Source organism: Amblyomma americanum, chromosome 1 (genome assembly GCF_052857255.1).
Source record: "Amblyomma americanum isolate KBUSLIRL-KWMA chromosome 1, ASM5285725v1, whole genome shotgun sequence".
Lineage (NCBI taxonomy): Eukaryota > Metazoa > Arthropoda > Arachnida > Ixodida > Ixodidae > Amblyomma > Amblyomma americanum.
The window spans coordinates 244,603,971-244,617,572 of record NC_135497.1 but is presented as its reverse complement, the minus strand read 5'-3'; the positions used below and the strand labels follow the sequence as shown (position 1 = coordinate 244,617,572).

General features: G+C 44.4%; 1 protein-coding gene across 1 annotated transcript; it reads left to right on the top strand.

The window, feature by feature from the left end:
• The first annotated feature begins 1,793 nt into the window (after positions 1-1,793).
• Positions 1,794-13,293, top strand: LOC144096206 (uncharacterized). The gene is made up of 5 exons (XM_077629383.1): positions 1,794-1,936; positions 3,866-3,927; positions 9,576-9,671; positions 11,596-11,622; positions 12,920-13,293. The coding sequence occupies exons 1-5, from the start codon at positions 1,849-1,851 to the stop codon at positions 12,974-12,976; spliced, it is 330 nt and encodes a 109-aa protein (XP_077485509.1). The 5' UTR covers positions 1,794-1,848; the 3' UTR covers positions 12,977-13,293.
• Positions 13,294-13,602: the final 309 nt, after the last annotated feature.

Genomic DNA, 13,602 nt, shown 5'->3' with positions numbered 1-13,602 from the left:
AACTAGCGCTTATGCGCCAGCAAGTCAAGCAGTGCATTTAGAAAAAAAAAGATATCTGATTACTGCCCTTCTTATCAGGTTCGAAACTGCTTAAGCGTAAAGATGTTTAGGTGCAACTAACACTTGACAACCTAACTCAACGAATTAAGAAATGTCAATTGTCAAAGTGCACTTACCAGCAGAACTAATTTTCTTACCTGCCCAAGAAGTGCATGGCCCCTGGCCAAAGTTCTTCGCTTTCACAGCATTGGTGTCCTCACTAGCAGCTGGCCCATGCTGCCCTACAAATGGTGCAGAGCTTGGAAGCCTAAAAGAGAAGGTGCTGCGTTGATTTGGAAGAGCAATCGGCGCCAATATTCCCATAATTCTATTTAACATTTTTTTTTAAACAGCGTTATGTAATCAACCATTGCGCGAGTGCGGAACGATCGTGACCTAATAGACTGCAGCCCAGTCGTATGTCATTGAGGAGCACGCCGAACAAACTGGGGTGGCAATGGTAGAAGAAAGTTTTTGAGTTCTTTTACTGGGAATCCACATTGAATGACACAGTATGGCGCATTGATATAAAAGGTCTATGACTGGATTAGCGTGAGGTCATTGCAGTGTTGATCCCGTCTGTCTTAGGGGGCTATTTCTTGAACTAACAACACACCTCGTCGAGTAACAGAATATCCACATTGAAGAATCCCCGGTCACCATAAAAACAATACGAAAAAAAAAAGAATCGCTTTCATAGTACTGATCACAATTCATTTTCAATAATTCGTATTATAATATATATATATATATATATATATATATATATATATATATATATATATATATATATATATATATATATATATATATATATATATATATATATATATATATATATATATATATATATATCAATCGCGACCTCAAGATTTTATGCTTCAGATGCAAGAACTGTGAACGAAGATTTCGGCGTTCTAGACTCACCTCTCGCAGCTGACCTACCCATGAAAGTCATTCAGTGTAGCTAATGCTCTTGATTCATTCTTGACAGATCTCGGCCGCGGCGATCGAACTTCGATGGAGGCGAAATTCTAGAAGCCCGTGTACTGTGCGATGTCAGTGAATGCTAAAGAACCCTAGGTGGTCGAAATTTCCGGAGCCCTTCACTGCGGCGTCTATTATAGTCTGAGTCGCTTTGGGGCGTTAAACCTCCATAAACCAAACCATAAACCAATCATTTTTTACAGTCACTCTTGTTTACTAGTAAATTTTTTTCGAATTTTCCTAACTGACCAGCGGTTGCTTACGAACACACAATCTCATCCGAAATGACTATTCATGCGTGTGCTCCTGCAGAAACAAAGAGGATGACTCGTGCCTACCTTCAAAACTAGTGACATGTAAGGCGCATTTTTTTTACCCCTTTAGGTATGTTTAATACATGGAATCGCGCTCACGTGTGACTGCAAGATATGAAGCAAAGCCTATGCCCGACCCTGTCGCCACTGTTGTTTTTCCTCTGGAGGAAAGTCGAAGGCTGTCTCAGTCGTTCATAGCTCCTGCTCTTTCCAAGGACGACACCAATGCGCCCACTACGCGAGCCTGATTGTCAAAGCTCGTGCATAATAAAAAAAGGAGCCCTTATGTCCACATCGAGGTGCGTGCCAGGGCTGTTGCCGTCGCCAACTCCTTCCTTCCTGGTTATTCCCTCCCCTATCATCTTGTACGCCTGACGACCGCCTGCGACCTGGTGAGTGAAGAGGTTTGATCCCAGCCGCGAAGCTATATAAACTCGAAGCGTCGTAGCAGGAGTCCCCGAAAGTAACTTCTGTTTCCATCGATTCCTACAGGAACCGAGTCGCCAAAATGATGAAGACAATCGCCTACTGTCTCCTCCTGGTCGCTTTGATAGGAGTCGCCAGGGCTGATCCGTCGGAGGGCACCTCTACCTGCCGTACGTTTCAAAGTTTCCCTATGCTTTTCTTTCTTTTATTGATGAAGTAGAGCTTTCAATAAACTAATGTGCTGGACAACAATTAATAGCGTTAGTCGCTAAAGCAGTTTCTTTATTGAAAGAATTTGTGCGTCTTTTAGCCACTGGTGGCCTTGTTTAATATACGCTATGCAAAAAGCGTATTTAAAATGGTGCAACAAACACACATGGCGGTCCCCGCCTAATATAAAGGTGAAATACTTGCAAGCTGATCATTGTTTGGCTGAGGTCTTCTTCGTGATTTATATTGGAGAAATGCAGTAGCTCCATGACAGTTTGCGACCAAGGATAAGTCGACAAAGAGCTATGCAGGCTGGCGGCCGGAGCGATACAAAGCATTTCGAGCATTTTTCATCAAATAGAATCATAACTGAGCGAAGGGCTCCCGAGGCCGAAACAATATGACGAATATATTCAAAATATATTTTTCTCTTTTTCATTTCACCCTTGCTGGCACAACCGACGTCGTGCTTCACTGTCACCGGAAGCTGCTTGTCGGAACGACCGACCATGCCAGTGTAACAGAGCCGAAATACAATGATTCTCTACGTTATATCGACCCAAACCTTCCTTCAGTAGGAGTCTTCAACATGCATATATGGGCTGTTTGGTGCCACCCTTTGGTGCAAATTCCAGTGGGTTTTATTCAGCAAAACTGCATTTATCGTGGATAGTAGGGTATTTAGGTACATTTTGAATAAGACTATTTATACATGCCTACCTAAGTAAGTGATAATAGCAAACATAAAAGATTGAATGTTTTCCACATTTTATGCTTTTTGATACTGCAATGCATGAGGCTGGATTGTTATCTGTTGCAGCTTCCGCTATCATATTGTTGGCTACCGCCCTCTGAAAAACCTTGATGTTCTAAGCTTGTCCTACCCAGAACACGCAGCGGTAAATTATCACTTACCTCTTTCGACGCCTCAGCTTTCCCTCGGAAGCCCATACTCACCTTGTTTTCTGATATACACCCCGTGTCTACTGTCTGGCAACTGTTCAACTATCTCTATACCGCATGGTTTTCCTCACCTATTAAGGGTCGCCGCGGAGCCTCAGTGGCGATGGCGCTCGACTGCTGACCCGAAAGACGTGGGTTCGATCCCTGGCTGCATCAATCGCCTTTCGATGGCGGCAGAATGCTCGAGGCCCGTGTGCTGTGCGATGTCAATGCATTTTAAAGAACCCCAAGTGGTCGAAATTTCAAAAGCCCTTGACTACGGTGTCCCTTATAGGCTTAGTCGCTTTGGGACGTTAGACCCCAATAACCGACCAATCATCACCTATTAAGGCATCTTCTTCGTCTCCATCTGTCGTCCTCTTTCCCTCTCTTCTTTACCCTCAGCAGCTGATTATTGCTTCTCTCTGCAGCACTCTTCTTCTCTCCTAGCCACTCGTTCATTCAGGAAGCAAAATTTAAGAAACATCCTGGTGAATCAACCCTGGACGAGTTGAGGAAAGCGTGCTCATTTCCAGGAATTTAGTACAGCGCCCAGACAGAAAAGCAACCGGCAGCCACTTTGTCATTATCTTTCTTTCTTACGGCATGGATGATGTCAATGTGCTATTTTTGAATGTTCAAATCCAAGCGCCATGGGTTGGCAGAGAATGGAAGGGAAGCGCTTGTCCCGAATTTCTGGTGACGTTACGCCAGCGCGGTTGTCCATTGGCTGTCGTCTTTCTCGTCGTTGCCTGTCCGCTCAGTGGACACGCTGCACTAATCTGGCTACTAGAGACATGCAAGTAGGAACATCACCGGTGGAACTCAGACTCGAAGAAGTTTGCGGCTGAGACACCTGGACGCTGATTCCCTAGCATGCTGCTTGCGACTGATGCCAAGGTGAGCCAGTGGTGTTCCTCACCATTCTTTGCTTTTTTGTGTTCCAGAGCTCGACGACGACAGTCTCAAGACCCTGGTGTCATGCGTTACTCCCAAAGCTGGAGGAGAGGTTTGTGCTTTCTGTTCTGCTAACAATAGAACGCAGGAAAGCGCGAACCAGTAATTTTAGATGGGTACGACAGATGTACACAATTAGACACAATATTTATTTTTGAATAAGCCACGAGCGGTACAAGAAAGCTGTTTTTGCCAGAAAGCTGTGCGACCAGGAGGACACAAAGTGGGAGATTGGTTGTATCTGCCAATCTCCTAATTAATAAAACAAATTAAAACTTTTATAGTCACTATGATTAGCGTGCATGTTTATAATAGAAACTTATTAGTGGTCGTATTTATAGACTACTCTATGTGGAAGGATTCTCGTCGCAGGCACGTGTTCTGAGTTGTTAGCTCCCGAATCTTCTATCCAATCCGTGTTAACTACTCGTGCCAGAAAATGGCGATTGGCGAGAAAGTAGCGGGAAAGTGCAACTTTCCCGCAGTCACATCTGATGATGCAACCGAATAGGTTCTGAAACGTCGTGTTCTTTCATTTTTTGGTTGGTGTTTTTGTCTGTTACATCAAAATCTTTTCCCAACTAAACAAACCTGTGTCGAATATTTTGTTTAGAAAAAAAAGCGAGAATAAAACGACTGTTAATCATTGCGAACGTTCGTTTTTTTCTTCGCTGTGGCCGCTATTTTATAGGACAAAATGAAGTTGGGTGAAATGAACGCGAGCATAAAAAATTTCACCGAATCGTAGCTTAAAGCAGCAGCAAACGAGTGCAGCTTTCCACCCAGATAACATTGTTCTGGTCTTTTGCTTTCCTGGGACGTTTCGTGGCCGGATATCCGCTCAGTAAAGCGCTATGAAGTGTGACGTTTCCGTTCTTGGTCATCAAGCGCTGTGAGGGCTGAAAGCACACACGTGGCTATTACTATCGTCATGCCAGGGGTACATTTAAGGGCGAACCTGCGTTACATTTCGCGCGACAAAATGAATTTCAGCAGTGGCAAGTGATTATATTCCGCAAATGAACAGCTGAAAGCCTCTAAAACTCTTTCGCTTCAAAGGTACATTACCCAGAGAATTTCAACCCAACAAAGCCGAGCCCCAGGTCATGATAAATCTTCTTTTCATTGAAAATCGATCGATACCCAATGCTAACGGAGGAACGAGCTCCGCACCTGCCGCATACATCACTTAGCTTCCTTTCTGAGGACGGCAAATGGTTATATCATTTCGGAGAAATGTGTAATAATCGAACTTTATTGAGGCCTGCCAGTTTTTGAGAAATAAATAGAGCAAAAAAAAGTATTTGTTCTGCCCACTATTCTGGGCATCCGCTCAATGCCTTCATTTGGTCCCATGTAGTGGCACCTAATACGTAACCGTATACAAGAGTCGATCTGATGGCCAGCTGCGCAAAAGAACTTTGTTAAATATTTGCTTCAAAACTTGCTGTTTATCATGGTGGCCTTAGCATGGTTCCCCGCAATACATGCAAGGGTTTCATTTCTTCGTTTGGGATCGCGAAATAATTTTGTACAGCAGCGCTGCACTGAAGCAAATATCATTGTTTATTTCGGGTGTGGTCCCAGTTTCCTAATCGATCACACTAGGCGCTGGCGAATGGAAAATTTACAAATCTACTGTGCGCGCATTCGATTTCCAGTCAAACTGGTCTCAAATCGAGCAACGAAACCGCCGGATCGAATAGAGACCGAACTATGAACGATTCGTGTCAAATACAAATCGAGCATTTCTGATGGATATTTTAAATGCGCGTGCAGGTGGCTCCAATGAGAGAGGAAGTAGTCAGCTTGCTACCAACATCTGATTTTGTAGTTACACCTGCACTGAAGTTGAAGATGCCTTATAGGCATTGTCAGTTCAGAGAAAAACTGTTTAAAGCGAAAGGTCGATTTCATTCATAACTATAGAGTGTTAATTGATTTATTGTCAATACTGTGATCCTAATCACACTAAAGGTACCGGTAATTTGCTCATAAGTAACGTAGAAGATACCTGAAAAGAACTTTTATGGACAATGACATTTTATGAATAGCCTCCGACAACGCACGGCGGGCGGTGGCCTAGTGGTTTGAGGGTTCGACTCGAATGCAGAGTTTCGGGAAAAGATCCCACGTGGCGCCGGGTGACCACCATGTTTTTATTGGGTAAAATGTTTGCACTAGTTCAGTTTTCGGCTTTTGTGGGGTGAAATGCTTCGAGAATGGGCCTTCGACGCAACCTTTTGATCTCGAAAAACGCTTTGTGCCATAGCGCTCCTAAAATTCGCCATTATGGTCATCATAAAGTTCCCAAGCTGCATGTAGACTTTGACAGACAGAATAGTGGAGTGGTTCACATCAATTTCAACCCTTTTGGGTTTTATTACGTGGACTGACACTGCTCAGCGCACGGGTATTCTTGCATTAGCATCCATAAAAATTCTCCCACGGCTGAGAAATTTCAGTCTTAAGACCTTGGCCGCAGCAGCCCAGCGTCACAGGCATTAAGCCGACATGGCGTGCCAAAGATTTGCCATATTCGCACCCTCATAGATCATACTATTAGCAATGGAGAACGCTTTTACAGCGGAATCTATGAGGGAAATTTATATTCAGGCCGTCACTCGTCTGTGTAGAGAAAGAAACAGGATGTAGTGACTAGTCCGGAATTGCTGCAGGTGTGTTTCACAAACGTGACAAGAACTTCCCGCCATTTTTGACGTTTACGCCGCCTTCAGGGAAGAAGGGTGATGCCGCTATGACGGCTCAAGCGCACCGAATTATGACAACGCCGTTAGGAATGTTCGGCCTAGCCTTAAGTTCGGCACACCTACATGCATTTGTTCAGTAATTCGAGTTACACATAACACTTTCTACTCGACTTGATTATTTCTGAACCAGTATAGTAAATAGTGCCGTGCTGGCAAGGTAAACGAAGTTTTTGTGGACTTTTTATAATCAGGGAACATAGATGCAAATATAGTTAGGTCGCGAGTGAGGCTCACAGCTCTTAAATCAATTGAACTCCAGGTTTTTTTCGGGAAATACGTACAAAAATCCCAGTTTTTTTTCTGCTCATATTTTTCCTCATGTCGTGATTACGAAAACATATTTTTCGATTGATTCTTCACTCATAATAAAAAAAAGAAAAGAAGACGCGTTTTGTGCGAAAGCTTTCCTTGAATGCATCCAAATGTTTTAAGGTCACAGACTTTGATATGCTCGGTATTTATTTAGAGAGGTGCACTTAACCGAATATTAGGTGCCTAGAAGTTACTTTGTACTAGTGCAGACAGGGTTTCATAAAGCCCCGGCACGACCTAACGTGTCGCCGTCGTCGTGGTACGTTTCCGATTCAGCAACTTGTCAGACTAACTCTCGGAGAGATATTCAATGTCTTCATCATCGTCACTGTCCGAAGTACTGCACGAAATAGTTTGTTTTCGAGAAACACCGCAGTCACCGGCATTATTTAAGCCAACGGCGATTTTTAAATCAGCTTTGTCATGCAAGCTGCATGAACGGCAGAGGCCAAAGCACAGTTTTCTTTCCGCGATTTTTGCATGTAGCGTTAAAAAAATAACACGACGGTTACGAGCGCGTAACGCGAATGTTTGAGCGTTAGCTCTGGTGGGACAAAAAATGTTTCACACATGTGTTTTTTTTTCTTGCAAGGTGATACCGTCCCAGATGAATCCGGACTTGCCCAAGACTGCAGTGATACTGTAGAGTGGGCTTGGGTGGTGGGTTTCGGTGGATTTCGGCGGATTTGGAACCAGCCACCTTCCGCTGCAGAGGCGGACGCCAAAGCTCCTAGGCCACCTATCGCCTACCACTTTCCTTCCTCTTTCCCCAGCCGCCGCGGTAGTTCAGTGGTTCCGGCGCTCGGCTGCTGACCCGAAAGACGCGGGTTCGATCGCGGCCGCGGCGGTCGAATTTCGACGGAGGCGAAATTCTAGAGGACCGTATATTGTGCGATGTCAGTGCACGTTAAAGAACCCCAGGTGGTCGAAATTTCCGAATCCCTTCACTACGGTGTCCCTCATAGCCTGAGTCGCTTTGGGACGTTAAACCCTCATAAACTAAACTAAACTAAACCTTCCTCTCTCCTAAATGTGGAGAGGAGGCTTCCCTCTCTTGACTTTGCCACCTGCCAACAGCGGCAGCTTTCAGATTTTTAGTGAGGAACAAGCAATAGTAAGGGCTAACGCTCCAAAACAGATACATAAACCGATGGACAGGCGTTTCCCCTCTTTGGAAAAACACCATAGCGCCCGACGAATCGGACTAGTCATTGCCGATATATGTACAACGTCTCATGACGAGAACAGCTTTTACCTGGGAGAAAGGGTTTTAGAGCTGAATGCAGGACCGAATTCGGAATACGGCTGAATGTGAAATATCAGTGGACAACTAAGTGATGATAGCTAACGATGAATGCACCAGCCGATAAGCCGAGGCGGTCAAGGTGAAGCTGTAGAGGAGCTTTACCTGAACTGACTGAGAAATTGCGCAAAAACGACTGGTCTGAATTTGTTACACCACTAGTCAGTTCTCGAAATTTTTGCAAAAAAAAAGGTAGAAAAGAACGGACAAAGCGATTTTACAAGAAAAAAAAGTTGAAAAAGTGTCAGCATCGTTGGCAAGAAAATTATTGGTGTAACGATAGAATGAGTTTAGTTTCTCCCTGAGAGAAAAATCTTGAAATTCGGTTGGTACGAACATTGCTGCATTACTAGCAAACAAGACTGAGGCTGTGCTCAGTTAAAAACATACAGGACTAACAGAAACTTTCTCAGTTGTTTGCGGATCACGCCAGCTGCAATGAAGCCGAAGACCCGATTTTTTCCTGAGTCATGAAGCAACTAGCCCCAATCAGTGTTTCTTTTTCAGATTTGCAATGCACCTATTCATTCCAGGCTGCTTTATGAAAGGACTTCGATAAGTTTTTCTTTTTACATCTCTGGCATTGTGCGTGGTTTTGCAGCCGGCTGTACTAGTCTGCATGCGACCCTTTCAAGGTCTCCTCATGCGAACAAGCGATGCGTCAAAGTTTAAGCGCAGTTTGTTTGCAACTTTACTGCCGCTATTTATAAAGCTACGGTGACCTAATGCACAAACAACGAGTTTTCAATACGTGCCAACGCAGTTGTCAACGTCAACTTCGCTCACCTACGCGACGGGCATACCCAAAGAAATACGCTGCGTAAAATTGAAACACACTCATTACACCAGAAAAAAAATTAAAACCGTTTCCGCACTGCTTGTTGCTTCCTGCCCCAGCTACCCTGAAGTCTCTGCTGGTCTTGCACACCACCTTTTCTACTGTGCGGTCACTTTTCAATCCCCTTTCAATTCCCCTCCCTCATCACCAGATCTCCCCTGGCATCGTTGGCTGCTTCCTCCCTTGAGGAGGATCAGCTCAGCCTGGTGCGGCAAGAGGAGCACATTTTGAAAACGTGACTCGTGCTCTGAATTAAAGTATGTCTACTACTACTACTACGCCTCAAACGTGGCATATTACTGCAAGAACAACAATTTTTCGGTCCACAGGGTACTCACATATGATTACCAGTTAGCGAGAGTGCGGGTAAAATCATTGCCACGATCGCTTGTACTCAATAGGCTTTGGCAGACGAGTAGCACTCGACTGCGCCACGCTTTCGTTACCCAACTTTTCACTCTTGCTTGTGTTCACAGCTCTCCAAGAAACTGGATTCAGTACGTCAGAGGTTGGAGTGTCCGGACATTGAATGTGGCGTCCGAAAAATCTGCGAGAAGAACAACGGCAGCCTGGTAAGTCCCAATAAATCATCTTCTTAGCGTGAATCCGCGCAGATATTATCCAATCAAGTGCCTTCGACAAAAATTGGCTAAGTCTGAAATATAATAACATCACCATTGCAATCGTGTTAAGCACAGCGTTCCATTGACTTCCGAACGCAGCAGGTGACGACGTACCACGTGATGAAGGCAATTAAAGAGGAATAAAAATATTGTTTTGGGCAAAAATAGAGAAGAATTCACCGATGAAACACTACACAATATAGGAACGTTACATAGATTCGATGATTTCTTCCTCATCTCAGATTTCTGGATTCCTTCCTCAAAACCAACAATGCGATGAGGTTATTGGGGACGCGTTAAACTTTTTACTGACTCTTTCAATTGGTGCTCACAAACGGTATGCAGTTTTTCAATTGACAGCCAATAATTTTGGATTCCTTCAACGGATTTGTTCAACGTCTGCTCTACTGCGAGAGCTGAATTTTAAAGACTCCCTGTGAATCTCAAACACACGGCGTGTATTAGTCTGAGCACGCGCTCTCTGAGCGACGAGACTGCCACGCCATCTCGTTAGTAAGCCTGAAACAGCCACATTTCTTCCCGTCGCATGCATGGTCGAGTCCGCACGGATGAGCGAACTTGAAGAAAATACACACAATCGTATTTAAAATCATGCACCACCACCATCCGTCGCCAGGAAGGCACACCTACAGTCTGGGTCGATCAGAGGAGGTGCGGAAAGAGAAGGAAAGGCGGGGAGGTTAACCGGAAGAATAAACCGATAATATAAGAGTAGCGGAACGCAACACCAAGCCACAGACGATAGATACAACAGAGTTGCTTCATGTCGTGGCAGGCCGGGTAGAGCTCGGTGCTGCAGGTCAGGGTACAGGGATTGTAGACGTGGGTTAGAAAATGGGTCTGAATTCCACGAGGCGGCAAGCGTTTAGACCGCCAAACAGCGGGTGTCGGCTAAAAGTTAGACGCATACACAGACCTGTTGACACACAAGCAGGGGCCCCCAATGAGGCGATGTCTTTGTTATCCAATCATTTGCTACATGACAATTCGTAAGTGTCCCGGCACCGGCGTTTCGCGCACCGTTCTTCCGAACCAGCAGCCTTCTGACCTCCAAGGTGCTGACTAGATGGCGAGTACTAACTAGCTCGAAGAACGCAGCAAAGTTTTAGTCAGACTGAACAAATCTTATAATCAAAGTCTCGTTGGCTCTTTCCGGATAGAGCATTCCTTGCTGTCAGACCACTCACTATCTAATTGTCCAGGGTGGAGCCGATGCACTGGTTATCCTGCTCAAGGCTCTCCTCCTGACAACTCTCGACGACTCGATGAATCCTTCTGAAAAGCTACCGCCGTAGGGGTGCTTTTATGACTCGTTCCTCCAGTTCGTCAGAAGAGCTCCATAAGGCACCTTATCTACTGCGTCGTTACGAGGGCTGACGCCTTGGGGAATTTGTTTTCTTTCGTTCTTTTATTTAACTGTTCTTTTACTATTCAATTAAAATTTGCGTATTAAGCAACAGCAACTGTCACTACAGAGTCGTACTTGTTGCGCAGTTCTCGATGCAGAGGGGAATGAGCTTCCCTGCTGCGTAAACGCTCGGCGGCGGAACTTAATGAGAGTGCCGGTGTGTTGTGGCCATGCATGTTTAACAACATAAGCCAAAATTTTAGTAAAGAAATCATTTTTTTCGCCTAGCATTATTTGTACCAAAATGTGCCACACAAGGACAAAGCCTTTCTTGAAATGGTCCATTTGGTAGAAAGTCGCGTCATGACTGGAATACATGCTGACTCTTCCATGGACTTATTGGAGATTTAGTTTTGCTTTTTCTACTTGCGCTTGCATGGGGACTTATTGCTTTCAAAGAAGATCCTTTCCATGATCTAAAAGACTTTACGATTTTCTTCGCAGGAGCACACTTCCAATGAGTACTTCACGGTAAGTTACTTACAACTGAATAAAATTCTAATGCAAACACACCGCAGAGAATTTCGCTTGTATGATGCAGAACGTAATAGCAGCTGCCTTTGGGCACATCTTTTTTTTTTTAGCGACGAGGTTAAGAAAACGACCAATCTGAACTAAATCTGACAAAATTCGAAATCTCTTTCCACACTACAAAAAGAAAAAGAAAAACTTACATATCCATAGGTTCATGCAACGTGGAAGCAAGGCAGAAAAACTTGCTAACAAAGGTGCAGCGTTCACTTGTTAATTTGTACCATTTGCATAGGCTGTGTGGTGTGTCCATCATATCTAAAGAAGAGTAATGAGGCATGGAAGGCGCTTTTTAGGGGTCGTTCTGAATTTACTCCAAGGGAAGCCAGTGAGATAACTGAAAAATAAGAAAAACCGAAGTATCACAACGAATTAAAAAATAAAGGAGTAATTACTCATTCGCATCCACCCAAGCGCAGCCATACGGGGACACAGGGATGCTATGCAGTTCAGAAAGCTGTATATCTTTATTTTGTAGCCGTATGGCGGTGCTTGAGTGGATGCCAGTAAGTAATTACTCCCATATTACAAATCCGCTCCACCTTTGGGGATGACCCTAAAACACTTGAAATAAAAAATAGTTGACAAAGTCACTTCGCTTCCTTCCCGTGCCTAGGCTTACAGCCAATGCAGTAACACCTAAGAGAAAATCTACAGCGACGATGTAAGATAGCTTGAGTGCCCTTGAAAAAAAGTCCGTTAGTTGTGCGTGGTAGGTAGGTGAGGTGGCCTAAATTTGCTGAGAGCGTTTTGTCGAATATTCCAGAAAGAGTGGAAAGAGTAATTCAGTGCGTTAAAAATATACATGCCGCGCATGAAAAAGCATTTGGATTGAGTTAAAGAGGCGGTTATGCGCTTGAATAGAGACATACACAGCGCGAGATTGTTTGCACATTGCTGTTCATTGCTGCTCCCGCCTTCAAAGTGACGACATACGGGGAGCGCAAGGCAGGCTTTAGATGAGCGCCTCGGCCATGCTCCCAATGTGAGCCGCTGATCATTGTTGAGCCAAACGCTAGCAGGCTTCCACACCTATGACACTGGCTGTTTACTGCTAGTGTATGTCTCGAAGGCAAACGTAAAAAGTTTTAGGTCAGTAGAAGTGATGTAGCCGACTTTTCTTCAATTTTAGTAGTCTCCCTTATCTTGATTCTGCTGAAGTAAAGCTAAGACAATTCCCGGGTCAAATACTAAAAATAGATGTTTTTCTTACACATTCCTTTCCCTTTCTTTTCAGGAGGAAGAGAAAGCGAGCATTCGTGCCCTGTTTAAAAACTGCCGTGGACAATCCTAAAGGGTCGGCTGCAAACCTGCAAATAAAGTGCCGCGCAACAAATCTTCGCGTTCCTTTGATATGCACTATTCCAAGATGATTGCATTTTCTGCGGCGTACAAAACGGCTCAGGTTTTAAGACAACAGCAAGCTCTCTGCATTATTTGATCACAACGCTTTCATTTCGTCGCCAGCTTGTCTTTTCTTGGCTCATGTTGCAAGGTGACGACCGAAAAGAGAATCGGAGCCGTGGGAACACGCTTAGAAAACTGAAGCCTTATAGCTATTATTTTATTTACTGTACAGTCCGAAGCTTAGAGAAGCGATACCTCGCTATATCCAGAGAACACACAAACAATTATTGAAAATTTTAAGAGCACTGCAGTATGTGGGCCTCAATTATGCCTCTACATTACTTGATATGCCATCCGCAGTGAGTCCAAGACTGCCAGCAGTGTCCGTTACACTCGATCTTATTAAATACTACTCTCACGTTGCATTTTCACCACCCGTTTAGTCACAAAATAGCGTTTGTATTGTGTGCACGACTGCCGATGTCTCGGGCATGGGGTAGCGCTCACTACAAAAAAGACGCCTTCAAAAGGATTCCTGGTGGGTGCCACGATAGTACTGTTTTTGTATTGTTT